Here is a 25,094-nt window from a genome sequence, read left to right on the forward strand (position 1 = left end):
TTTCCTTTGACTCTGATGACTTCCTTCTCAAGATACTGTGTCTTGGCAAGATGGTTGCCAGAAATTCTGGCTGAATGTACTTAACAGGTTTAAGTCTAACAGTAAGAGAAACTCTTTCTAATCACTCTCCCACGAATCCCAAGAGTCACCCTGATTATAACTGCTTAGGATGTGTTCCTACCCCTGAATTAATTGCTGGCCCTAAGGGAATTGGGTGGGCCAATTGATTTGACTGAGAAAGGGGAAATGATGGCTCCCTGTGGAAATTCATGATGACCAGTAAAGGAGGAAGAGATGCTCAGTGGTTGGAATGGCAAATACCCATTATGTGGCTCAGGGAGGCTTGTGCTTCTTTAAGAAAAGAATCTGAAATAAAAATGGCTTTAGGTGCACAGAGAAAGGTCAGTAGCCCAGTTATACTTGGGACCTCCAAAAAAAGATGCTCTCGTTATCAGCTCTTTAGAGACCTGACTCAGTGATCTGATCAGGTAGAATTTCCCTCTGGCTTTCTCTGTGAGAATGGGTAGACCTAGCCTCAGACAATCTATAATCGCTAACAACCCTGTTTGGAAGGCTTGAGTCAGATGGTCACCCGCAGGTTGACAGAGCACCAGATGAAGCCAGCTTGGGCCTTTGCTGCATCCTTGCATAGAAATAAGGGCCTGAATCTCAGCAGGTGTCTCTTCTTGGCCAGCCCTGCTAATGATCCAGAGAGCAGGACTGGTCTAAGAGTGAGGATATGGTTCTGGGGAACGTGGGGGATGCTGGACTGTCCTGAGCTAATTGCAGCTGGAAGCAAGGCATACATCTCTTCATGCCTCTGTGAAGTCTCTCCTCTGGCACTGTGGTATCTTAGAGGGAGGGCTTGACTCCGGATGGTGAACTGGGACGAGCTCTGAAAGGCCCCAGCAGACGTGCTTGTCCTTGCCACACCGTTCAAGGTTAGGGCACCAGGTGACTGAACAGTGTAGCAAACAGTTACATGCCTTCCTGCATCTTCAAGGGATGCTCCCCTCTTGGCACAGGTCGGGATTCCAAAGAGAAAAATGGGGCTGGCTCACATGAAATGCCAACATCCCCAAAGTTCCAGATCCTCTCCCAAGCTAGGAGATACTACTGGTGCCTTTAGTAGAGGAATTCTTTGGAATAAAATGGACCTAGGAATTAAATCCAGCCCCCTTGCCATGATCTTCAGAGCTCTCACTGTATCACGTGGGCTCTGCTGCCTGTCCTAATTTTCTCACCACCTCTCCTTGGTGGATTCAACTGCAACTGTTCTGATCTTCCTTCTGTTCCCTGACCTTCCAGGCCCTTTCTTACCTTTGTACATGTGGCTCCTTCTGCTTGGAGGGCTCTCCTTACCTCCAGCCCACTCCTCAGCTTTGCCTGGCTGACAATTCTTCCTTCATTTTCTTTCGATCTGCTCCAGGGTAACAGACCAGATGATCAAAAAGGGCACTCCCCGCCTCCTCCCTGAACTGCTGCCTCATCTGATTTCCTTCTTCCTTGTCTATCTCCTCCCATGTGCTGTGCTTAGTCGCTCAGTCATGTCTGACTCTTTGCAACCCCCCATGGACTGTAGCCCGTCAGGCTCCTCTGTCCATGGGGATTCTCCAGGCAAGAATACTATAGTGATTTGCCATGCCCTCCTCCAGGGGATCTTCCCATCCCAGGGATCAAACCCAGGTCTCTCACATTGCAGGCAGATTCTTTAGCAACCAAGCTACCAGGGAAGTCCATCTCCTTCCATAAGAATGTAAAGTTCATAAGAGTGGGGATCTTCCCTTTGGAAGCCTCCTTCCCTTGATTCCCTTCCCAAGAACAATGTTGGGCACATAGCAGGAGTTTGTTAATAGTCACCAAATGAATGAGAGGCGATTCTAGATGAACGTCTCTTCCTAGAGCAGTAGACCTGGCAGCTTCACTCAAGTACATAAAGCACTAGTTCTCCGTCTCTGCTCCCTTTCAGCCTTGCACACTCAGAATGTTACTCCCAGTTTCATTCCCAGAGCTGTGGCCCAGTGCCATGCAAAGGGTTGATGAGGACTCAGAAGGGCGTGGGCTCCTGTCCTTGAGAATTCTAGTCTGAAGGACAGGCGAGATGCGTGCACCCAGGCAACCACACAGAGGGCTGAGGGGTGGGCTGGAAAGATCACGGCGCTGGAAACTCAGAAGGGGGGAATATGTAGGAAGTGGGGCAGTCAGGAGGCTATGGTGGACCTGAGACGAGGCTTCACTGTCAAGGTTACCATCTGTCCACCTCTACTAACTCCAAGTCGACTTGACTGAGCCCCTCCAATGTGCCAAGCGCTTTATGCACTTTGTTGTTCGGTCGCTAAGTGGCTTTGGCCTCTTTGCGACTCCATGGACTGCAGCACGCCAGGCTGCTCTGTCCTGCACAATCTCCCACAGTTTGCTCACATTCGTGTCCATTGAGTCTACGATGCCATCCAGCCGTCTCATCCTCTGCCACCCCCTTCTCCTTTACCTCTCAAAATACACACAGCAACCCTTTATGGTGGTGACTATTATTACCATTCCCATTTTTCAGATGGGGAAATCGAGACTTAGGTTAAAAAAAAGCCAAAACACCTCACTTCCAGTAAGAAGCAGATCGCAGGCAGGCTGTCAGCAAAGCTGTGTGCCTGCTACGCATGCCCCTTTCCTTGTGGGCTCTCTCTGCAGGAAACACTTCACACACGATGACATCGTAACACAGCAGAGAGATGCTGAGTGAGGAAGCAAGAGACCCTGCCCTGCCTGTGTCTATCCCCACTGTCCCACTGGTTTATGCGAGGTTTGTCACAAATCATCCAAGATTCTGGAACCCCCATTTCCTCACCTTGAAAATAGGGAAGTTGGACTTGGCAGTACCAAGTCTTCCTGTCCATCAACTTTGTTTGTTGATTGTTCAGTTGCTAAGTCATGTCTGACTCTTTGTGACCCCATGGACAGCAGCACACCAGGCTTTCCTGTCCTTCACCATCTCTCAGAGTTTGCTCAAACTCATGTCCATTGAGTCAGTGATGCGATCCAGCCATCTCATCCTCTGCTGCCCCCCTTTCCTTTTGCCTCCAATCTTTCCCAGCATCAGGGTCTTTTCCTATGAGTTGGCTCTTTGCATCAGGTGGCCAAAGGATTAGCATATTTAGGGGTAAATATATATCCTAGGATTCCTCTAGGTGAGATGCTGATTTAGTGGAGATGGCATGGAGCCTGGAAATCTGAAGGTATAAAACCTTATCCCAGGTAAGCGGATACATAACTATAGGGTTGGATGCTGAAGCCTTGGGTTAGTGTTTTCAATCTCGGCTCCACATTAGACTTATCCAAGGGAATTAGATATAGTCTGAACCCCATCCCAGACCAAATGATTGGCGTCTTTTGGGGTGGGACTGGTAGGGGTGGGAGAGCATCAGCTTTAAGATTTTGAGCCTCTTAAAATGTGGTTAGTGACTGAGAAACCAAATATTTTACTGTACTTCATATTTTAAGAATCACTGTAAATCGTCGTGTGGTCAGTACGTGCTAAGTTGCTTCAGTTGTGTCTGAGTCTTTGCTACTCTGTGGACCATAGCCCGCCAGGCTTCTCTGTCCAGGGGATTCTCCAGGCTGGAATACTGGAATGAGCTGCCTTTTCCTCCTCCAGGGGACTTCCCAACCCAGGGATTGAACCTGCGTCTCTTATGTCTCCTGCATCAGCAGACAGGTTCTTTATAGTAGCGCCACCTGGGAAGCCCGTGGTCTGTAGGCGCTGTATTGGAAAGCCAGGCTAGAAGACAGTTGAAGGCTTAGTCGCTTTGTGTGGCTCCTTCTTTGCCCCACCCCAAGTCACAGTGCTCTTCTTCATAGTTATCTTGCCCAATACCCATCCTTCCCGCTTTAGTCTGAGAGGCTAGTGCACAGACTCAAGTGTTCCTCTCCTGGTCTCTGAATCAAAATTCTTCAGCTACCTTGGACACAGCTACCCTAGCTGGGAACCCAACAGTCACTAGAAACTTAAGACTAAACTGCTAATTTGAAGACAGGAGAGGAAAGAGCCGAGAAAGGTTTTGTTAGGTTATTTTTGACAAATGCTGGTGGACTGGCTCCTGACGAAAGGAAAATGGGAGATAGAGCAAAAATCTTAAAATGGTCCACTGAGGTTGCTTGGAGTGGAATTCTGTGTCTGTGGGGAATGGGGCTGGAGTGTTTTGGGGACATGATGGACCAGGGAATGTATGAAGACTTCCTTTGGGTTTCTTTACAAGCACTCATTACTTAGCTTAGTCAGCTGTCTCAGTAATTCAGCTTATCATGTGTTCATGGAGTCCCTGACCTCTCACAGGTACTGATGGAGATCCTGAGTCCCAAACACTTGAGTCCAGACTGTGATGGGGTTGGTGTGTGTCTCCACGTTATCCTGAAGGCTGTTGGAGCTGCTGAAAAATGTAAAGAGGAGGGCCCTGTGGTCCAGCTTGAACTTTAGAGAGACAGATCCAGCAGCAGTGTGGAGGGTGGGCAGGGGAAGGGGGAGATCCGGGTAGGCACTCCAGACAAGAGGCTCCTTCTGTATAGTTAGAGAGAGAACTGCCAGTATGAACATGAGCAGGTGCAACAGGGGAAAGAAAATGAAATAAACCCTTTGGGTGATAAAGATGATGTGGATGTGGCTTGGCTTAAGAAGTGTGAAGTGAAGTGAAGTGAAGTCGTTCAGTCGTGTCCGACTCTTTGTGACCCCATGGACTGTAGCCTACCAGGCTCCTCCATCCATGGAATTTTCCAGGCAAGAGTACTGAAGTGGGTTGCCATTTGAGAAGTGTGAACTACAGCCATAAATGAGGGAACAACCTGTCCGTGTCTTCTAAGAGGAGCCAAGTGAGGGACAGAACACAGATCATAGAATGGTCCAATGGGTGGAGGCTGCCTGGAGTGGAATATCGTGTTTGTGGTTGGTGGAGCTGGTGTGCTTTGGGGAAACGGCCCCTGCGTGTGACTTCCCTGCTCAATTCTGCTCTCCTGCATACCCTGATTGACACCTGATGTGAGGTCATTGCTACTGGTTGCCCATTTCTGAGGGATTTTCTTTTTGCAGTTGGATGCCTCAAGAAAGATTAGTGGTGGTATTCACCACACACACACACACACACACACACACACACACACACACCTTTCTCCTCTTCTGCATACCTGGGATCAGTGTTTCCTGGTAGCTAAGCAACCAGATTTTGGATTTGGATCCCCTAGCCTTGAATCCTGCCTCTGCCATGTACTGGTTGTGTGGGTTTGGGCAAATTACATTCTCTGAGCCAGTGTTTTTAACCTTTAAAAATAATACTTCCTACTATATGTCACATTGCATTATACATAGAGGGGCTTCCCAGGTGACTCAGCAGTAAAGAACCCACCTACCAATTCAGGAGACACAGGTTTGATCCCTCGGTTAACATCCCCTGGAGAAGGAAATGGCAACCCACTCCAGTATTCTTGCCTGGAGAATCCCATGGACAGAGGAGCCTGGCAGGCTACAGTCCATGGGGTTGCAAAAGAGTCAGACACAACTTAGCGACTACACAACAACAACTGCATATAGAATAAATATTGGTTGTGGTGATGACCTTGACGATGGTGGTGACGAAGGTGAGGAGGGATGGATGGTATTGCTGAAGAAGGTGGTGATGGCGGTGATATTGATGATGATGATGGAGGAGGTAGATGATGCGAGGAATAGAGATCCTCTAGTGAAACAGATCCAGCTTACATGTATGTGAGCATTCTATTCATCTGAATCCTCAGGCTCCTCAAGCTTGACATTTCTACTTTTCCTCTCATCCATTAAAAATGAAATAAAATATGCTTACTAGCTCAGTTGATACACAACAAGAGGAGCAGAAAGTACATCAGGGCTTAGCCAGGCGGAAAGCAAATTCCCAAGGAGTCTTTTAAGATCTTTGTTGGGTCTTTTGCAAGATTATGCTTTTTTGTTTTGGTGCCCACATGGCAGGCAGAGGAAAATAAGCTATGGAAATGGGTTCAGGGTTAACAACAGCAGCCAGTTCTCTCTTGCTTCCTGGGGATGAGTTTCCTGCTCATTTATTTTTCTCACCAAATATTTACTGGGCCCCTACTGTGTGTCAGACATGGCGCTAGGCTTTGAAGATACTAACGTGAGCAATGCTTACCCTGCTGCTGATAGAAGGTAGAGGAAAAACAAATATGTCAGCTTTGCCGTTCATATACTCAGGTCACAGAAATTCAGTTTCAGTTGGACTGGCATGGAGCATGAACACTGGTATTTTTTTTTTAACTCTCCAAGTGATTCTCTTGTGCAGCCAGCAGTGAAAGCCACTGGTGTGTGTAAAGAAACACTGGATGACATCTTGCAATAAGTGAGCTGTTGTCAGCGTGGGGCCATGTGGATTTTAGGGAAATCATTTACCCTTCTTCCTGTGTCTTTATGAGAAATGCCATCCATGAGGGTTATAACCACTGGCAGCACCTCATCTCCTGAATAGTTAGAATCAAAGAGATAATGGGCGTGGGTGTCCTTTATAGCCTCTAAATGGGTACGTGTAATGAGAGTTGGTTTTATACTCTATTAAACATCAGACCTTGATCCCCATGGAGTCAGGTCTCACCCTGGGAACTCAGCGAGGTCTGGAGCATTCTAGAATGACAGTCACGGCAGGACTGGAACGCAGAGTAGAAAGCAGACACCCATAATCCCACACTTTCCTGCCCCTTGACTCTGTGTTTGAAACGGTTTGTTCTGCTTCTGCGGAGCCGTGAGCTTGGGGAGGGAACCGCTTTTGCTCCAGAACCAAAGTGGGTGTCTGAAATCTGTTCCTTTCCCCCGGCGGCATGCTGCCAAGGGAGCCGGTGCCAGCGTTGGTCAGACTGATCTGTGGGGCCCGAAAGGGGCATGCTGAGTGATGGTGGGAGGAGGGATGTGCAGAGGGGTCAGCCTTTGCTGTCCAGGTGGAAATCAGAAAGAACGTGCAGCGGGGCCTTGAAACAAAGGACCATTTGGCACACCCATCAGATGCTGGGTCCCGGGCGTGTGGCCAGACTCCCCCATCACCTCCTGCCTGTCCATAGAGCCACCTGTGAAAATCCCAAAGCTAAACATGAGCCTTGTCAGTACCTCGTTGTGCAATTATGCTTTTTAAAATTTTTTTTTAATTTAATTGGAGGATAATTACTTTAAAATATTGTGATGGATTTTGCCATACATCAGTATGATGATCGGCCATAGGTACACATGTGTCCTCTCTCCCTTGGGAATCCCCCTCCCACCTCCCGCCCCACCCCATCCCTCCAGGTTGTCACAGAGCCCTGGCTTTGGGTGCCCTGCGTCATACATCAAACTCACACTGGTTATCTATTTTAATCTGGTCATGTAGATGTTTCAATGCTATGCTCTCAAATCATCCCATCTTCTTCTTCTCCCACTGAGTCCGAAAGTCTGTTCTTTATGTCTGTCTCCTTTTGCAAATAACTTCTGGCTTTCATCCCTCTGAAGGGTATACAGTGCCTTTGGTCCACCGTGGTTTTGGAAGTTTAAGTTTCAGATGCCAATGGAAATGGCAGTGGTGCCTGAGGTCCATAAAGGACGTTAGCCACGGTTTCTCTCCAAAGCGTCATTCATCTCTTCCTTCTCTTCGTGCAGCCCCTTGGGCTCAGGATGAACGGGCTGGATGATCTGGTTTTGGATGTAGGAGGGAACACAAAACCAGCATGTCAGCAGACCTGGAGATCCCATTTTTACTTAGAATAAGGATCTGACCCACTTAGGTTTCTGGCAGTGTCCATGTGGTCTTATCAGGAGTAAGGGTCCCCAGTCTCTGGAATCTAAATGCCTGATGATCTGAGGTGGAGCCTGATGTAATAATAATAGAAATAAAGTGCACAATAAATGTAATGCACTTGAATCATCCCCAAACCATGCCCGCTGTCCTTGGTCCATGGGGAAATTGTCTTCCATGAAACTGGTTCCTGGTGCCAAAAAGATTGGGGAACACTGGGAGGACAGGAGATGAGGAGGGGAGCCCCTGAACCGTGGGACTCAGACATGGATTAAATGAGCCTTTTACTCCTGCTGGTTCATCTTATCCTCACAGCAGCCCTGTGGGATGGTGCTCACAATGACCATTTCATAGGCAAAGAAACTCAGATCCAGGAAGTTTAGGTAGTTACCCATGGTCGCATGGCTAGTTGGGCTTCCCCCATGGCTCAGTGAGTAAAGAATCCACCTCCAGTGCAGGAGATGTGGGTTCGATCCCTGGGTCTGGAAGATCCCCTGGAGAAGGAAATGCCAACCCACTCCAGTATTCTTGCCTGGAAAATGTCATGGACAGAGGAGCCAAGTGGGCTACAGTCCGAAGGATCGCAACTGATGACTGGCCACACGGCAGTTAATGCAGAGCCAGGACTTGAACTCAGGTCTGATAGACCCCAGAGCCCATGCTATTTCAACTATAAAGTTTGGTGTGCATGAAGGGGTAGAGGAGAGGGTCTAAATTGAATATAATAGGTCTACGGGAGCCATTGATGACTACAGAGGAGAGGAGAGGTGTGTGTTATAGCAGTGTTTTAGAAATTTCATCCGGGCAGCCATGAACAAGGCAAATTGTTGAGCTGCTCAAGTCAGGAGTGAATTACCAGGACTTCTCTGGTGGCCCAGTGATTGGGAATCCACCTTGCAATGCAGAGACATGTGTTCGGTCCTCAGTCAGGGCACTAAGATCCCACATGTCCAACTCTCTGTGGCCCCATGGACTGTAGCCCGCCAGGCTCTTCCAACCATGGAATTTCCAGGGCAAGCTTACTGGAATGAGTTTCCATTTCCTTCTCCAGGACAGCCTTCCAACCCATGACATTCGAGAGTCACACAAAGTGCAGGCTTAGAAACTGAATTCTCCCCTTTCACGCTGTGTCTAAATCAAGGACTTTTCTCTTAGGCTGCATTCACACATCTGTCCCCTCACGCACTCCCTCACTCTCCATTTACTGATGGGGCATGTGCCAGGGCTTCTGCCAGGTTTTGGGGACACGGATGAGGTCAGCAATCTCTGCCCTTAAGCAGTTTGCAGCCTTGTTGAGGCATGATTTAAAGTGATTAGTCAATCCAAGAATATTGGATTTCTCCAAAAGCTACTGTAGGGAAAAAGATAATTATCCAAAGTCTTTAAATCTGTTACCCAATTTAATTGATTTAATTAGGTAAAATTCATAGAACTGTAATGTTGAAAGGGACCCAGAAGGCATTTATTTCTGGTTTTTCTCTCTGCCTTCAGGCCACGCTACCCTCAATTTATCCCCCCAAACACCATGCACTTTAGGAAAAGGGGGATATTCTAAGAACTGTAGCTTTTAGCCTTTTTGGATAAAATTTTCTATTCAGTGAGCATCCTCAGGGAAAATTATGCAGACTTATTGAAAGACTTGACATGCATAGCTACAAAGTATTGCTCTGAAGACATGAATGGAATCATCTACTCACAGACACACACATGCACACATGCATGAAATGGAATTGCCATATTCGTACAACTGAGGATGTGTTAAACATACATGGTAAATACAGAATGCAAAATGCAAGCATGGCTACAATATGATAAGTGAAAGCGAAGTCGCTCAGTCATGTCTGACTCTTTGAAACCTGTGGACTGTAGCCCACCAAGCTCCTCTGTCCATGGGATTCTCCAGGCAAGAATACTGGAGTGGGCTGCCATTTCCTTCTCCTCTAAAAATTCTTTCAGTTCCCAGAAAAAAAATACATCTCAACAATTGTTAGACCCTGTTTTGCTATAATACAGATTGATACTTTCTGTTTAGTCGTCATTTCCCACCATGCCAGTGGGTCCATGACATGGTTTAAGCACCTACTTTATGCACATCCTCAGTGATCCCAGTGGTGGTATTTTGGGAGGAGGGCAGGAAGTTGAACCAAAACCTGAGTTTGGGTGCTGACTCGCCATGGACTATCCTGAGGCTCATTTGCCACTGCCAACAGTTGTTGTCGTCGTTCAGTCGCTCAGTCGTGTCTGACTCTTTGGACCCCATGGACTGCAGCGCTCCAGGCTTCTCTGTCCTTCACCATCTCTCGGAATTTGCTCAAACTCATGTCCATTGAGTCAGTGATGCCATCCAACCATCTCATCCTCTGTCGCCCCCTTCTCCTCCTGCCCTCAATCTTTCCCAGCATCAGGGTCTTTTCCAATGAGTTGCCTTTTCGAATCAGAGAGCCAAAGTATTTGGAGGTTCAGCATCCAGACCTTCCGATCACAGTACCAGCCTCACAGGATCATCACAGAAATCTGACGAGTTAAGGGTTTGGAAATGGCACAAATGTGTGTGTCACTTGTTCTTTTTCTAAATGGATATTTGCTCTCATGATCAGGGTCATGACTTGGGGAGACGTTAGGACTATGAGGGACCCTTTAACCCAACACAAGTAACCATGTCACTTTCCAGGGTAAACATTCAGGCACTCACCCTTATGCTCAGAATAAGATCTAACACGGCTCCTGAGGCTGTATGTGATAGGGTTTCTACCAAGCTCTTCAACATCATCTCATCCCCCTACATCACAGGCCATCACCCATTTATCTCCAGCTCCTGAAACAGTCAAGATGTATCCCCAGGGCTCCTCTGACTACACTGTCCACTGGCTTGCCTCTTTTGAAACTTCAGTGTCTCCTTATGCCTCTCTGAGCAATCAGTTCATTGAAGTTACTCTTCCTCACTTTTATTCCATGTCTATGAAGGCAGAGACCATGTGTGTCAAGCGCTAACATGCTGTTGCCATGTAATTAGGTGATCAGCAAATATTTATTGATTGAACAGAGAGATGTCCACCTGGTGTTTATCACAGTCCATATTTCACAGGAATCTAAAGTTCAATTGACTGAAACCTTGCTCAGATTAGTTTAAGTGTGGCTTACATAACCAGCAGGTCTAGAGTAATTGGCTCCAGACATGAGGACTCCAGGTGCTCCAAGTCTGTCATCACAAAGCTCCCCCTATCTCCTGGTGTTGTTTGACTTCTACCAGCTTCATTTTCAAGTCCTGAGTCTAGGGGTCAGGTGGTGTTGGGGACCCAAAGGGTTGGTGGTGTGATGAACTGGTAGACAGTGAAGCTGGCAAATTCACAGATGTCCTTCACTGTTACAGGCTCTGGGCTCCAAGTTCAGGGACCTCCTTCATCTCTGCGTTTCCAGTGTCTATTCCAGAGCTTGGCCTATAGTAGGTGATCAGGAATGTTTGCGAATGAACAGGCATGTTTGCGAATGAACAGGCATGTGATTTCCCCTCACTTCTAGGAAGGAACTACTAAGACAGATGGTCATACGTAAGCTGCCTTCTGCCTCATCTGCTGTTTTGCTTTCTTTTCACCCCTTGGCAGGATCCGACGTCTACCTTCTTCCAATTTGGAGCGTCCATCCAGCAGCAAGCCACGGTCATGCTGAAGATCATGCAGGATTACGACTGGCATGTCTTCTCCCTGGTGACCACCATCTTCCCTGGCTACAGGGACTTCATCAGCTTCATCAAGACCACGGTGGACAACAGCTTTGTGGGCTGGGACATGCAGAATGTGATCACGCTGGACACGTCCTTCGAGGACGCAAAGACGCAAGTCCAGCTGAAGAAGATCCACTCTTCCGTCATCTTGCTCTACTGTTCCAAAGACGAGGCGGTTCTCATCCTGAGCGAGGCCCGCTCCCTCGGCCTCACTGGGTATGATTTCTTCTGGATCGTGCCCAGCTTGGTCTCCGGGAACACGGAGCTCATCCCCAAAGAGTTTCCATCGGGACTCATTTCCGTCTCCTACGACGACTGGGACTACAGCCTGGAGGCGAGGGTGCGAGACGGGCTGGGCATCCTGACCACGGCCGCGTCTTCCATGTTGGACAAGTTCTCCTACATCCCCGAGGCCAAGGCCAGCTGCTACGGGCAGACGGAGAAGCTGGAGGCCCCCCTGCACACGCTGCACCAGTAAGAGGGGCTCTTTGCTTGTCCCCCAAAGTGGGACCAGAGTTTTGCCGTGGTTGTTTGTTTCAGTACTAACAGTCATACATGCTCATTGCTGAACTGTGCAGAGAGTAGAGAATGTTGTATGTCCGCCTGTGGGATCTGTTGGCTTCTTTGTTCGTTCTCCTCTCCCCTCTTCCTCTCTTCTCATGTCCTTTTATTTTTAAGTAACAGCATCCTTCCTTGGTTTTCTGCAACTGGCTTTTTTTGCTCAACAGTATACCTTGGAAACCTACGCTTGAGATCTATATATCTGCCTATCTATCTATCCACCGCCTATCTATAGTTATATCTTAAGTATGAATGTGTATATATGTGTGTATCAGTGTGTATATCTACACATGTACGTAAACATGTGAATATATGTAGATGTATGTATTGACTGAGTGACTACAGTCACTCTTTGTATCTGTTCTTTGTGTCTGACTCTGTGACCCCATGGACTGTACAGGCTCCTCTGTCCATGGGATTCTCCAGGCAGGAATACTGGAGTGGGTGGCCATTCCCTTCTCCAGAGGATTTTCCCCACGTGGGGCTTGAACCCGGGTCTCCTGCATTGCAGGCAGATTCTTTACCATCTGAGCCATCAGGGAAGCCCAGATGTATGTAACCATACATATGAATTCATACATGTGCAGATGCATGTGAACAGATCTATATGGGTATGCATGTGTATATGTAAATATATGGATATAGGAATATTTACATTTCTTGTAACCTACATATTGTGTTCCTCAATAGGGCTATCCCATGGTTTATTTATCCAATCTTCATAATTATAGAAATTTATGTTGTTTCAGATTTTTTCCATTAAAAACTAAACTTCAGTGATGATCACCCTGACCTGATTCTTCATATACATGTACGAGTATCTTTCTAGAGTTGTTTCTAAGAGTTAGACTTTTGGGGTCATGGAACGTGTGCATTTTAAACTTTAAGTGTCTATTGTCAAATTGTCCCACTCAGTAACTGTATAACTTATGTTCACTCTAGCAGCGTGTGAAATCACTCGTCTTCCCACGTCCTCACCAGCATGTTACTCTTTGGGGAAAGTGCCCACACTGGCGCTCCTGGTCTTGGAGTTTGTATGTGAGTTTCTTCCCTTCGTACGTCCTAAGCATTTCTGTAGGTTGTTGGAAATCTTGGCAAGCATCACTTTTAAAGCTGCACTGTATTCCATCATGTGGCTGTGTCATAATTTAGTTAACTACTCCCATCTTCGTGGACATTTAAGTTAAATTTTATGTTTCTGAGGACCATTGTTTGTCTTAGCAGGCTGTCGTTATGGCTCAGCTGTTGAGATTTGGAAGGATCACTCCTACGCTCATTGTGCTTGTTTTTGCCTGATGTTGACTGACTTAATCCATGCTCATTTCTTAGATAATGAGCAGGACAGCACCGCGATGAAGGGACTGGGCTATGGAGTTAGACTTGTTGGCTTTCGATTCTTGTCGTATCCACTTTCGATGTAACTCGGACAGTCATTTTACCTTTCTGGGCCTCCATTGTTCATTGCAAAGTGGTAATAATAACACTACTTTCTAGGCAGTGATTCTCACACTCCAACGTGCATCAGAATCACTGGGTGGGCTTGTTAAAACAAGACACTCTCAGAGTGTCTTGTTTCTGATGGAAAAAATCTGACATAGCGTAAACTTCTATTATTGTGAAGATTGGATAAATAAAGCATGGGATAGCCCTGTGGAGGGCCCCATGCTCAGAGTGTCTAACTCAGTAGCTCTGGACTAGGTGCCAAGAATTTGCAGTTCTAGCAAGTTCCTAGTTATGCTGATGTTGTCGATCTGGAGAACATGCCTTGAGAACCAATGTTCTAGGGGTTGTCATGAGTATTACATGAGGTGATGCATGAAAAGTGCTGCTTAGCACAAATGCTAAGCACCTGGCAATTACTTAATGATTGTCAGCGTGAGCAGTGAAATTGTTTTGGTCATCAGAAATTACAGTCCACAGATCCTGCGAGTTTATTACCCAAAGAATAAGACATCTCTCTAAAATGTCTCAGGCTTCCCTGGTGGTTCAGATGGTAAAGAATCTGCCTGAAATGTGGGAGATCCAGGTTTGATCCCTGGGTCGGGAAGATCCCTTGGAGACGGAAATCGCTACCTACTCCAGTATTCTTGCCTATAGAATTCCATGAACCAAAGAGCCTGGCAGGCTACAGTCCATGGGATTGCAAAGAGTCAGGCTCAATGGAGAGAGTAACACTAAAATGTCTCTGGAAGGTTTTAGGACTTTAAATCTGCTACAGTTCAGAAATAATTTCTGGTCTGGGGCTAGATGTGTGTGTGTGTGTGTGTGTGTGATGGTTTAAAGATTTTACCTGAAATTGACATTTACCTGAAAAGCAAACTCTTGGGTTAAGAAATCATGGTCCTTTGAAGATTTCCCTTCCCCTATCTTCTTTCCCTCTTTAACAATCTTGCTTCTACATTGCTACTTTCAGCATTTTAAATAATTGCCCAGGTATCAGGAAGGAACTCAGATAAATTGGTGTGAAGCATAGGAGCATGTTACAGAGTCAGGATTGCTGCCAGCCCAAGACAAGGGCTGCGCTAATGAATTCTTACTTTCCATCATAAGTGCCCTGCAGCTGGAATATTTGTATGATTCTGATGGAAACATAACTCAATTGTAGGGCAATTGAAATATAACATATACAGGAAAAGGAATTTGAGAAGGATAATTGGCAAGACAGTCAAATACTCTCTCCAGTGACCACCCTGAATTCCATTCCTTAAAAAAAAAAAAATCCTACTGCTCTGAAATGCTGGCCTGCTATTTCCAGGAGTCATGCTTTGAATGCAGCAATGTTGTAGGTGGTATTTCAGCCCCAGAGAAGTAATGCATTAAGTGCAGTGAGCCGTCATCCACAGCCTGGTGTTTAATAAAACATCTCTCTACCCAAGGAGCACCAGAGGGTTCAGTTCACATGCGACGCTCAGGCAAGTGTTTGGGGTCCTTGCCACACTTCCCGACTAGCCCAGCGTTTATTAAACCCATTCCAGAAACTGGGACCTTTCCAGGCAAGGCAAGGACTAGCAGCTGGAGAGAGTCCCAAGAAGGTGGTTTTTAGGGAAGGGGTTAAGGGCACTATATCTCTGTCTTCCATCCATCACTCCTTCTATCCAGAGAACCATGTGTTAGCCTCCAGAATCACACATGAATTAGCATACAACTTAAAGAATGTACAGTCTGATGAAGGTGGAGAAATTTGTCTAAAGACAACCTCAGGTAACAAGTAAAAGTGGAAGTGTTAGTCACTCAGTTGTGTCCAACTCTTTGCAACCCCATGGACTGTAGCCTACCAGGCTCCTCTGTCCATGGGATTCTCCAAGCAAGAATACTAGAGTGGGTAGCCATTCCCTTCTCCAAGGGACCTTCCCCACCCAGGGATGGAACCTGAGTCTCCTACATTGCAAGCAGACTCTTTACCATCTGAGCCACCAAGCCCAGAGTTAGGTAACAAGGACTCTTTTTTTTTTTTTTTAAGGAGAGAATAGTATCAAAAAGTAGAGTCTGATGAAACACCTACCCCCATACTCGAGCCAGAGAAGGAAGTGAACATGTCATATCTGTTTTATGTGTTTAAAAGAAATAACACAGTACTGATCAGGTAGAAGTCCTGCTTATACCTTTCTCCCTTTCTCGCCATGGGAGAGAAAAACAGAAAAACACCAGAATGAATCTGGCATGTAACCAAATCCATGCACATGTTTTGAAGCTTTGATGTAGACATATGTACGACCTTAGACCTAATGTACGTGTGCCCTCAGTTGCTCAGTCATGTCCGATTCTTTGTGACCCCATGGACTGGAGCCTGCCAGGCTCCTCTTGTCCATGGAATTTTTCAGACAAGAATACTGGAGTGGGTTTCCATTTCCTCCTCCAGGGAATCTTCCTAACCCAGGGATTGAACTTGTATCTCCTGCATTGGCAAGCGGATTCTTTACCATGAGTGCCACCTGGGAAGCCTTAGACGTGATGGATAGCTCTTTTTAATATATATAAGTGAAAAAATATATATATATATATAAGTGGTATCTGATACATTGGAATTTCCTTTACCTCCACCTTATGGCTCAAGCATGGTCTATGAGGACACATAGAATTCTAGCATATTCATCTTCGTTGCTTTTTTTGTATTCTGTTTTTTGTGTTCCATCTTTAAGTTAATCATCCCCCTTTGATGGACATTTGAGTTGTTGACAGTAAGGAATCTTCAGTCTGGGTAACAGAGAACACGGGCTTCCCTGGTGGCTCAGACAGTAAAGAATCTGCCTGCAATTCAGGAGACCTAGGTTTGATCCCTGGGTTGGGAAGATCCTGTGGAGAAGGAAATTGCTGGAGAATACCATGGACAGAGGAGTCTGGCAGGGCTACAGTCCATGGGGCCATAAAGAGTCAGACACAACTGAGTGACTTTCACTTTTAGCAGAGAACACATGTGTCTGCATCTTGATTCAGACCCATCACCATGTTCAGTGCAAGCCCATGACTCCAGATTTAGGAGTTCTTGCTTCGGGCTTTGAAAGTTACATTTTCAACTAGAGGAAAAAGGCTTAATTTGCAAAGCAACTGTAAACAAATAGCTCTCATCACTCCCACTCTGTAGTGAGGAGAAGGCAAACTAGCTTCCGAAGAGGTTCAGGTAAAGTCATCCATGATGGTTTCATGGTGAGGTGCTGAGGGACTGGGGGTCCTGCTTTGACTGGTTGAGTTTGACACCTTGGGTCTAACTAGGCACGTCTTCTGGTGGTCCTCATGGACATCGCTGGTGGTCTGAGGCGCAGAGTTTGGGTCGTTAGGATACTGTGCAGTTGTTCACTGCTGACGGTGCTGGCCCAGGTATAGAAGACTGCTTGCTGGGTTAATGACCCCACTGTGGACCTGTGTCTGTTCTGGTTTCAGGAAAAAAATAGTGGGGAAAAGGAACAGGAACTGTTCCTGATGTTTAATATTCCTGGTTTTAGAGATGGCACTTGGAAAAGAACAGTCAGCATTTTCCAAAGTTCAAAAATAGCTCCGCCATGTTACGTAACCTGTGCCTTGCTGCTGCAAAGTTGCTAAACATCTGTTCCTTCGCCAAGCACAGAGCACATTGCTGGCAACTCCTGGAGCTGTGAAGGTAAACCGTTACCTGTTTCGTGGGCACAGAACCTAGGCTGCTCTGTCCTGTCCTGTCCTGAGAATGTCTCTGGTTTGCTAGTGGGTGGGGCCCCAGGAGAAGGCAATGGCAACCCACTCCAGTACTCTTGCTTGGAAAATCCCATGAATGGAGGAGCCTGGTAGGCTGCAGTCCATGGGGTCGCTAAGAGTCGGACACGACTGGGTGACTTCACTTTCACTTTTCACTTTCATGCATTGGAGGAGGAAATGGCAACCCACTCCAGTGTTCTTGCCTGGAGAATCCCAGGGACGGTGGGGCCTGGTGGGCTGCCGTCTATGGGGTCGCACAGAGTCGGACATGACTGAAGCGACTTAGCAGTAGCAGCAGGGGCCCCAGGAAAGGGCACGAGATCACAGTTAAGAGTGTGGACGCCGGAGCCAGGCTACCTGTGTATGGATCTCTGATCTGAACTCTCCTGGATCTGGGACTCTGAGCAGGTCGCTCGATTCCTCCAAGTCTGCTCCCTCAGATGTGACATGGGGATAGGAAAAGTTTTGTTTCTTAACCTAGAGCCTGGCATATGGAAAGCGATCTGTAAATGCTTCTGTGTGTGGGTGCACTCAGTTGTGTCCAACTCTTTGTGACCCCATGGACTGTAGCCCATCAGGCTCCTCTGTCCTTGGGATTCTCCAGGCAAGAATACCGGAGTGGATTGCCATTTCCCACTCCTGGGATAAAAGATTACTACTATTGATTCAGTGTGTGCACATTTGTATGTTTCCTCATCCACTTTGGAGGGGACACATTTTACATTTATTGCGGAGGAGGTCATAGAAGGGAGATGGAGGGTGTTTTTAAGACCTGAGTGCTCTTGCCAGAGGATTACCTTGGGAGGAATGCTATGAAGAACACTAGTGGGAAGAAGGGTAGTGTGGAGGAGAGAAAAATTCATGAGAAGGATAATTGCCAACTTGGTTTTGAATTAGCCACATATTTACCAAGTATTAGTTACTAAGTGCTCTGAAAGTGAAAGTGAAGTCTCTCAGTTGTATCCGACTCTTTGCGACCCTGTGGACTGTAGCCCACCAGGCTCCTCCATCCATGGGATTCTCCAGGCAAGAATACTGGAGTGGGTTGCCATTTCCTTCTCCAGGGGATCTTCCCGACCCAGGGATCAAACCCAGGTCTCCCGCATTGCAGGCAGACGCTTTTAACCTCTGAGCCACCAGGGAAGCCTAAGTGCTCTGAACTCAGGTTTAGAAAAAAAAAAAGCCTCTGTGTGTGCGAGGTGGTGGGGGGAGTCATTTCTTTGTATTGTAGTAGAATTAAATGAAAGTATATATGTAAAGCACTCATCATTGTGCCTGGCATGTAGTAGTAGTTGTTATTCAGTCACTAAGTCATGCCCGACCCTTTGTGACACCATAGACTGTAGCCCCTCAGGCTCCTTTGTCCATGGGATTTCCCAGGCAAGCATACTAGAGTGGTTGCCATTTCCTGCTCCAGGGAATCGTCCTGACCCAGGGATAGAACCTGCATCTCCTGCATTGGCAGGCAGATTCTTTTACCACTGAGCTACCAGGGAAGCCCCACATGGAGGTGGTACTTCACAAATAACTGTAAAGTCATTGTTGTCTTCTTCTTATGACAATGATGATCATTGTTATTACTTTAACTTTTGCTTATTATACTGCAAGCTGTACACAGACAGGAAAGAGAGAAATGGAGGTGTATTTCAATCTCGTTTCTTGCCGATCGAGTTATGCCTCTGTGTCCTAGGGCTCCCATTTCAGTTAGGGGAGGAGGATGTGGAGATGTTACTACACTGAAAGTCAAATAGAACTGCTCAGGTAGATCTATAGCTCAAACCAAGGCAACAAAAAATCTTCTCTTGGACGAGTTATGAATTAGTATTGAAGGGAAGTTATTTGACTTTAATTAATGATACCTGGCTTGACCACTTATGTGTTTTGCATTGACTTCCTGATTTATGAAGTCCAGTTTCTGCTTTAAGAAGCAACAAGATTGTAAATTATCACCCTGACAGGAAGGGAAATGGAAGGAAGATATATAAGGGAGAGTGAGTTTAACTCATATCCAAGTTACATTTGATACTTTTTTCAATCTTCCTTTCTAAAATAACCATAGGAAAAGCTGCAGGTTTAATGACCCATTAAGAGACTGAGCTGAACCTGGTTGGCATATTTTTATTTGATAATCAGAATTATCACTGTTGGTTTCTTTTTTAAATGCCAATAAAGGAGCCTGCTCAGTTAATTCTCTGAGCTTGACCAGAGTTATAACTTCCCTGGGCGAATGTGATAACTCTCTGCAAATATTTATCTGTGGGATCACTGTATGGTCAACAAACATTTCTGGCAGTGACACCAGGCACCCAAGAGACCAGACCATCCTCTGGGCCTGTGCTGTAAATCTGATTGGGAGTCTGGATTCAGGGATGGGGAAAAAAGCTGAGCCTCAAAGAGATATGCAGTGAGAGAATCCTGCAGCCATGTGCCAAATTGAGAACCCAAAGCATATTCCACAAGGCTATGTGACTTTGCAGGCTTCCCAGATAGCGCTAGTAGTAAAGGACCTGCCTGCCAATGCAGTAGACAGAAGAGATGAGGTTCGATCCATGGGTCAGGAAGATCCCCTGAAGGAGGGCATGTCAACCCACTCCACTATTCTTACCTGGAGAATCCCATGGACAGAGGAGCCTGGTGGGCTGCAGTACACAGGTTAGCAAAGAGAAGGATGTGACTGAAGCGACTTAGCACACACAGACACGTGACTGTGGAATGTGGTTCTGGATAGTGCTATGTTCAAACCATTTCCTGGACTCAGAGAAGGTTGTCTCTGGCAAGTTACTTAACATCTTTGAGCCTCCATTTCCCTGAGTATATACAGAAATGATTCCAACCACAGAGGATTAAGGTAACATTTAAATCCATGTAATATATTTAGCCAAGCACCTAGGATGGAGTTGGCACCATGCAGATGTTAATTTTCCTCCTTCTCCAGGGCCAAATGCACAGCTTGATCTAACACCTCTTGTGGCCTGATGGACCCACAAAAGGTGGGCTGTGCCCCCTGGGCATTCAGTCAGAGAGCGAAGTCAACAGCCTCTCTTCAGCATCATCTCTGTTTGTGGCATCTCTCCTGGAACATGGCCCTCTCTGTTTTCTGGCTGGAAGTCAAGAGTGCCGTATGCCAGCCCTGCAGTGCAAGTCAATCATTTCCAATTGGCATCCAATGAATAGCTCGACAAATGGTGGAAGCCTGATGCTGGCAGCTAGAAAGGATCAGAAATCGTCTGTAACTTTACCTTGAGGGAAAGGTGGTTTGAAATGTTTTGGGGTCACACATAAAGCATAAATATTGTTCAAATTTGCCTTATATCAGATGCAAATTTTTAGATTCTGGAGCCAGGCTGCCAACACAATATATATATATTGATCTTTTTCCTCCAAGGTTGAATACTAGGGAAGGTTTCGTTTTGAAACTTGTTAATTTGGTGACGTATACTAATGATTTGCTGTGGCTCTCTTCTGTGAAAAGATAATGCAAAGAAAAGCACCATCTTCAGTACTCTGGTGCCTGATGACAGAGAGTATGTTGGGGGCAAGGGGTCTTGACGTGTAAGCAAAGGGACCAGTTATGAGACCGTAACGTGAATCTCTGTAAGTCTGTGGGTTCAGAGACAAGTGGGTGGGGTTATGCCTGTTTTGGAAGTAAAATTAATAAAACATGATGGATGACTATGAAGTGGTAGAAGAGCTACAATATTATCTTTTCACTTGTACCACTGAATAGATGGCAGTACCTTTTACAAAATTGGAGAAGAAATAAGTTGGGGGAGAGTGAGCCAGGAATGGCATCTAATTTCAGACACGTTCAATTGAACATACCTTGGAGACATCCAGATGGCAATCTCAAGCAGGCAATTGGAGAGACGAGTCTGAGTTCAGGCTGTAAATACAACACAGAGGTTTTGAGCTTACTGACGGCGGTTAGAGCCCCAGAATTGGATGACATCACCTAGGGGGGAGTGAAGACTCAGAGGTGGGAGCAGGTTCCAACATTAATTGGTAAATCATCCCCTAGGGGAAGGAGAACACTGGAGAAAACAAATTGAGCTGTGAATTTCAGCTGCCATCCACCTTTGGAGACTCTCTATTTCCAGCCTTGATTTTGTTGCGTAGCCTGGTGGGTGTCTGTATGCTGCTGCTGCTGCTAAGTCGCATCAGTAGTGTCCGACTCTGTGTAACCCCATAGACGGCAGCCCACCAGGCTCCCCTGTCCCTGGGATTCTCCAGGCAAGAGTACTGGAGTAGGGTGTCATTGTATCTGCTATATGCTTTGTTGTTGTTCAGTCACTCAGTCATGTCCAACTCCTAGACATGGCTATAGGAGCCACAGACCTTCCAAAGACCTATAGTCCATAGCCATTTCTAATCTACCTGGGCTTAGCACAACCTAGGAGGGTTAAATAATCATACCAATAGTTTTGGCTTCCCGGGTGGCACTAGTGGTAAAGAACTCACCTGCCAATTCAGGAGACATAAGAGACTACAGTTTGATCCCTGAGTGGGGAAGATCCCCTGGAGGAGGGCATGGCAACCCACTCCAGTATTCTTTCCTGGAGGATCCCATGGACAGAGGAGCCTGGCAGGGTCGCAAAGAGTCGGACACGACTGAAGCGACTTAGCACGCATACACACACCAATAGTTTTAATCAATACATGGAAGAAGTAAAATTTATCTCATAATGAACTGTCTGGAAGATCATCAGAGCAGGAAATGCTTTCGGTTAAAGGGAACCAGGACTGGACTAGGCTGGAACCATGACACAGATGGTGGGCCAAGCTTTTGGATCCAGAGCAATGAGGAGGTCACACTCAGGAAGAGGCTGGGAAAAACCTCTGCTTTTGTTTCATTCTTGACATGATCTGGAAAACATCCGATGTCACACAAAACGAGTTAAAAATCCTGTCCACCACCAGGGAGGAGCATATGGTGCAGTGTGAAGGGCCAGTCCATTTATAAGCTGTTCTTTGCTTTCTTTCCTGGAAGGGTATCTGTCTCTGCACCTCCTCCTGGTATGTAGGGCAGAAGCCCACCCAGTTACTCCTTCCAGGTGGGAGCTAGACAGCCAGAACAGACCTCTCCCCATGTCCTCTGCCTCCCCCTTCTATTGCCTCCGTGTGGACGCTGCCTGCCTGCAGGTGTGACTGAGCCCCCGTGCAGACTCTTGGTGCCTCCAAGTGTGGCATGGATCCCAGGGATGAAGGAGTCACTGTCAGCTTGGCGATGCTCGCTAGCTTCTGCGTGGGTGGGGAGGCCAGCCACATTTCCACACAGGCCCCAAAGTTTGGTGAATGAACTGGCTGATCTGCTTATGGTCTGGTGTGCTCTTGGCCAGATCCCCGTAGCCAGTTCTTACAGATTTGCTTCGTCTGATTAAATTCTATTGAAACACAGGAATAAACATATATCACGCAGTCTTCTACATGGTTGGAGGACCCCTCTCCTGAGACTCAAGCTCATTTCCTTTTCATTTCCATCCCTATTAAGCAAAGAACGTCGTAACAGTTTTATTAATACATTGCTATATGTTGAGGGGAGAGAAAAGGGGAACTTCAAGTTTCATTAAGTTACATTATGGAGGCATATATATATTTATTGAAATAGAGTTGATTTATGATGTGTTAGGGGCTTCCCATGTGGCTCAGCTGTTAAAGAATCTGCCTACAATGCGGGAGACCTGGGTTTGATTCCTGGGTTGCGAAGATCCCCTGGAGAAGGGAAAGGCTACCCACTCCAGTATTCCAGCCTGGAGAATGCCATGGACTGTATAGTCCATGGGGTCACAATGAGTTGGACCTGACTGAGCAACTTTCACTTTCACTATGATGTATTAATTTTTGGTGTAGAGCACAGTGATTCAGTTATATGTATATATTCCTTTCAGATTCCTTTCCATTATAGGCTATTACAAGATGTTGAATATAGTTTCCTGTGCTATGCAATAGGACCTTTTTGTTCCATCTGCAGCAACATGGAAAGACCTAGAGATCACCACACTAAGTGATATAAATGAGACAGAGAAAGATAAATATGATATCAAATGTGAAATCTAAAAAGGTGATACAAAGTGAGACCCACAAGCATAGAAAACAAACTTATGGTTACCAAAGGTGACGTGGGGAGGCATAAGGTGGAAGCATATATATTTTAAAATCAGATATAATGGAAATGTTGACATACTCTAATGATAAAACCTCTCGTGTATTTAGTGCCTCCTATGTGCCAGCCACTTTAAATGCATTATCTTTAATCCTTAGGTGTGACCAGTCACTTCACATACATTATCTTTAGTCCTTAGGTGTGAGTTAGGATGCTTTTGCAGCAAGTAATAATCAACTAAAATTAGTTATGTGATTAGTTATGTGATTGAGTTATTTGATTGGAATCCCAGAGACAGGATGGACTTCAGGTACAGTATGGTCAAGGTTCTGGTTCTTCCCCTGTGATCTCCTGACTGCTCTTTGAGGTGTATAGTCCTTGATCTCAGACTGCCTCCTTCATGACCTTAAGTTTGCTGTCAGAAGCACCTTGGATGACTTCCTTGTTCATGACCGCATTAGGTCTTGTGGCCACTTTTAATAGCCATTTTCAAAATGGTGTATACTGACCAGGTTAATTCTGGACTGCTGACCCAGTCCCTGAGAGGTCAAATAGGATTCAGTTCAGTCGCTCAGTCATGTCTGATTCTTTGCAACCCCATGGACTGCAGCACGCCAGGCTTCTCTGTCCATCACAAACTCCCGGAACTTGCTCAAACTCATGTCCATTGAGTTGGTGAAGCCATCCAACCATCTTATCCTCTGTCATCCCCTTCTCCTGCATTTAGTCTTTCCCAGCATCAGGGTCCTTTCCAACGAGTCAGTTCTTCACATCAGGTTGCCAAAGTACTGGAGCTTCAACTTCCGCATCAGTCCTTCCAATGAATATTCAGGACTGATTTCCTTTAGGATGGACTTGTTGGATCTCCTTGTAGTCCAAGGGACTCTCAAGAGTCTTCTCCAACACCACAGTTTAAAAGCATCAATTCTTCAGTGCTCAGCTTTCTTTATGGTCCAACTCTCACATCCATACATGACTACTGGAAAAACCATACCTTTGACTAGATGGACCTTTGTTGGCCTAGTGATGTCTCTGCTTTTTAATATGCTGTCTAGGTTTGTCATAGCTTTTCTTCCAAGGAGCAAGCGTCTTTTAATTTCATGGGTGCAGTCACCATCTGCAGGGATTTTGGAGCCCCCCAAAATAAAGTCTCTCACTGTTTCCATTGTTTCCCCATCTATTTGCCGTAAAGTAATGGGACTAGATGCCATGATCTTAGTTTTTTGAATGTTTAGTTTTAAGCCACTTTTTCACTCTCCTTTTTCACTTTCATCAAGAGGCTCTTTAGTTCTTCTTCATTTAGGTCACACCAAACCAGACCTACTCTTAGAACTAAGATAGGGTAAGCTTCCGTTCCTGCAAGTTCCATGGATTCTTACAGGAAACATGAAGTCTCAACAAATGTGATTTCTCATTGAAAAAGACTGATGTAGGGAAAGATTGAGGGCAGAAGGAGAAGGGCGTAACAGAAGATGAGGGGGTTGCATGGCATCACCGACTCAATGGACATGTGTTTGAGCAAACTCCAGGAGATGGTGAAGGACCCAGGAAGCCTGGCATCTTGCAGTCTTTGCAGTCACAAAGAGTTGATCACAACTTAGCGACTGAACAACAGCAACATTTAAGAATGAGGAAAAGGCAAACGGATGCTGGATAGATTACCAGCTGGTCAATTATAAATCATAACTCATATTACAGATAAGGAAACAGGGGGTCAGATAAGTTATGGTCCCCAGAGACCAAGGTCACATAGTTAATATGA

The 25,094-nt window shown here is 46.1% G+C and overlaps 1 protein-coding gene across 2 annotated transcripts in view; it reads left to right on the forward strand.

Moving 5' to 3' along the window:
* The window catches only part of GRIN2A (glutamate ionotropic receptor NMDA type subunit 2A), a 446,329-nt gene that overhangs the window by 244,686 nt on the left and 176,549 nt on the right, over window positions 1–25,094 (forward strand). For both annotated transcript variants that reach the window (XM_005889409.2, XM_014476279.2), the window contains exon 2: window positions 11,387–11,979. In XM_005889409.2, coding sequence (XP_005889471.2) covers window positions 11,387–11,979 — 593 coding nt within the window. The remainder of the gene's footprint in view (window positions 1–11,386; window positions 11,980–25,094) is intronic.

The sequence above is a fragment of the Bos mutus genome, chromosome 25 (genome assembly GCF_027580195.1).
Source record: "Bos mutus isolate GX-2022 chromosome 25, NWIPB_WYAK_1.1, whole genome shotgun sequence".
NCBI classification, from domain to species: Eukaryota; Metazoa; Chordata; class Mammalia; order Artiodactyla; family Bovidae; genus Bos; species Bos mutus.